We start from the raw sequence: 447 nt of genomic DNA, 5'->3' as shown, positions 1-447 counted from the left end.
ATCATCAGGGTCATACCTGGAGCGGCAAGGCTTCCAGTCTGGCCGCCGAGGGTTTCATTCACCTACATCAACGCGGCACAGCATCATTCCCTCTTACATGAAACACTAATCGAGGCTCGCCACTTCCCGGCAAAGCCTCCCGCTCCCCCCGCCCGCCAGGCCTCGTGCCATCGCCACGGCTGCCTAGCACCGAGCGAAGCCCCCGTAAGAGCAGACCAGACATCTGGAAGCATCCCGCGATTCCAAATTCCACCCACCTCCTGGGAAATTACCAAGTACCCCCGCCTGCCTCACCCCCCCCCCCAACCAGAGAACCTCTGAGACTCACCTGCTCTGCACCGCCGCGAAGGCCACCAGCAGGACGCAGGACAGCTTGCAGGCCAGCATGACTCGGGCTCCAAGCACGCCCTTCGAGGCGCGCGACAGGGGCACCAGCGCCCAAAGACG

The 447-nt window shown here is 63.3% G+C and overlaps 1 protein-coding gene across 1 annotated transcript in view; it reads right to left on the bottom strand.

Annotated features, from left to right (window-relative positions):
• LOC119592739 (thioredoxin domain-containing protein 11-like) overlaps positions 1-447 on the bottom strand; it is a gene marked incomplete at its 5' end in the record, with an annotated part of 15463 nt that extends 15016 nt beyond the window's left edge. The window contains 1 exon segment of the mRNA XM_037941675.1: positions 329-447. Within this exon segment, the coding sequence (XP_037797603.1) occupies positions 329-447 (119 nt within the window).

Source organism: Penaeus monodon, chromosome 30 (genome assembly GCF_015228065.2).
Source record: "Penaeus monodon isolate SGIC_2016 chromosome 30, NSTDA_Pmon_1, whole genome shotgun sequence".
Taxonomy (NCBI): Eukaryota; Metazoa; Arthropoda; class Malacostraca; order Decapoda; family Penaeidae; genus Penaeus; species Penaeus monodon.
This window is presented reverse-complemented; position numbering and strand designations above follow the sequence as displayed.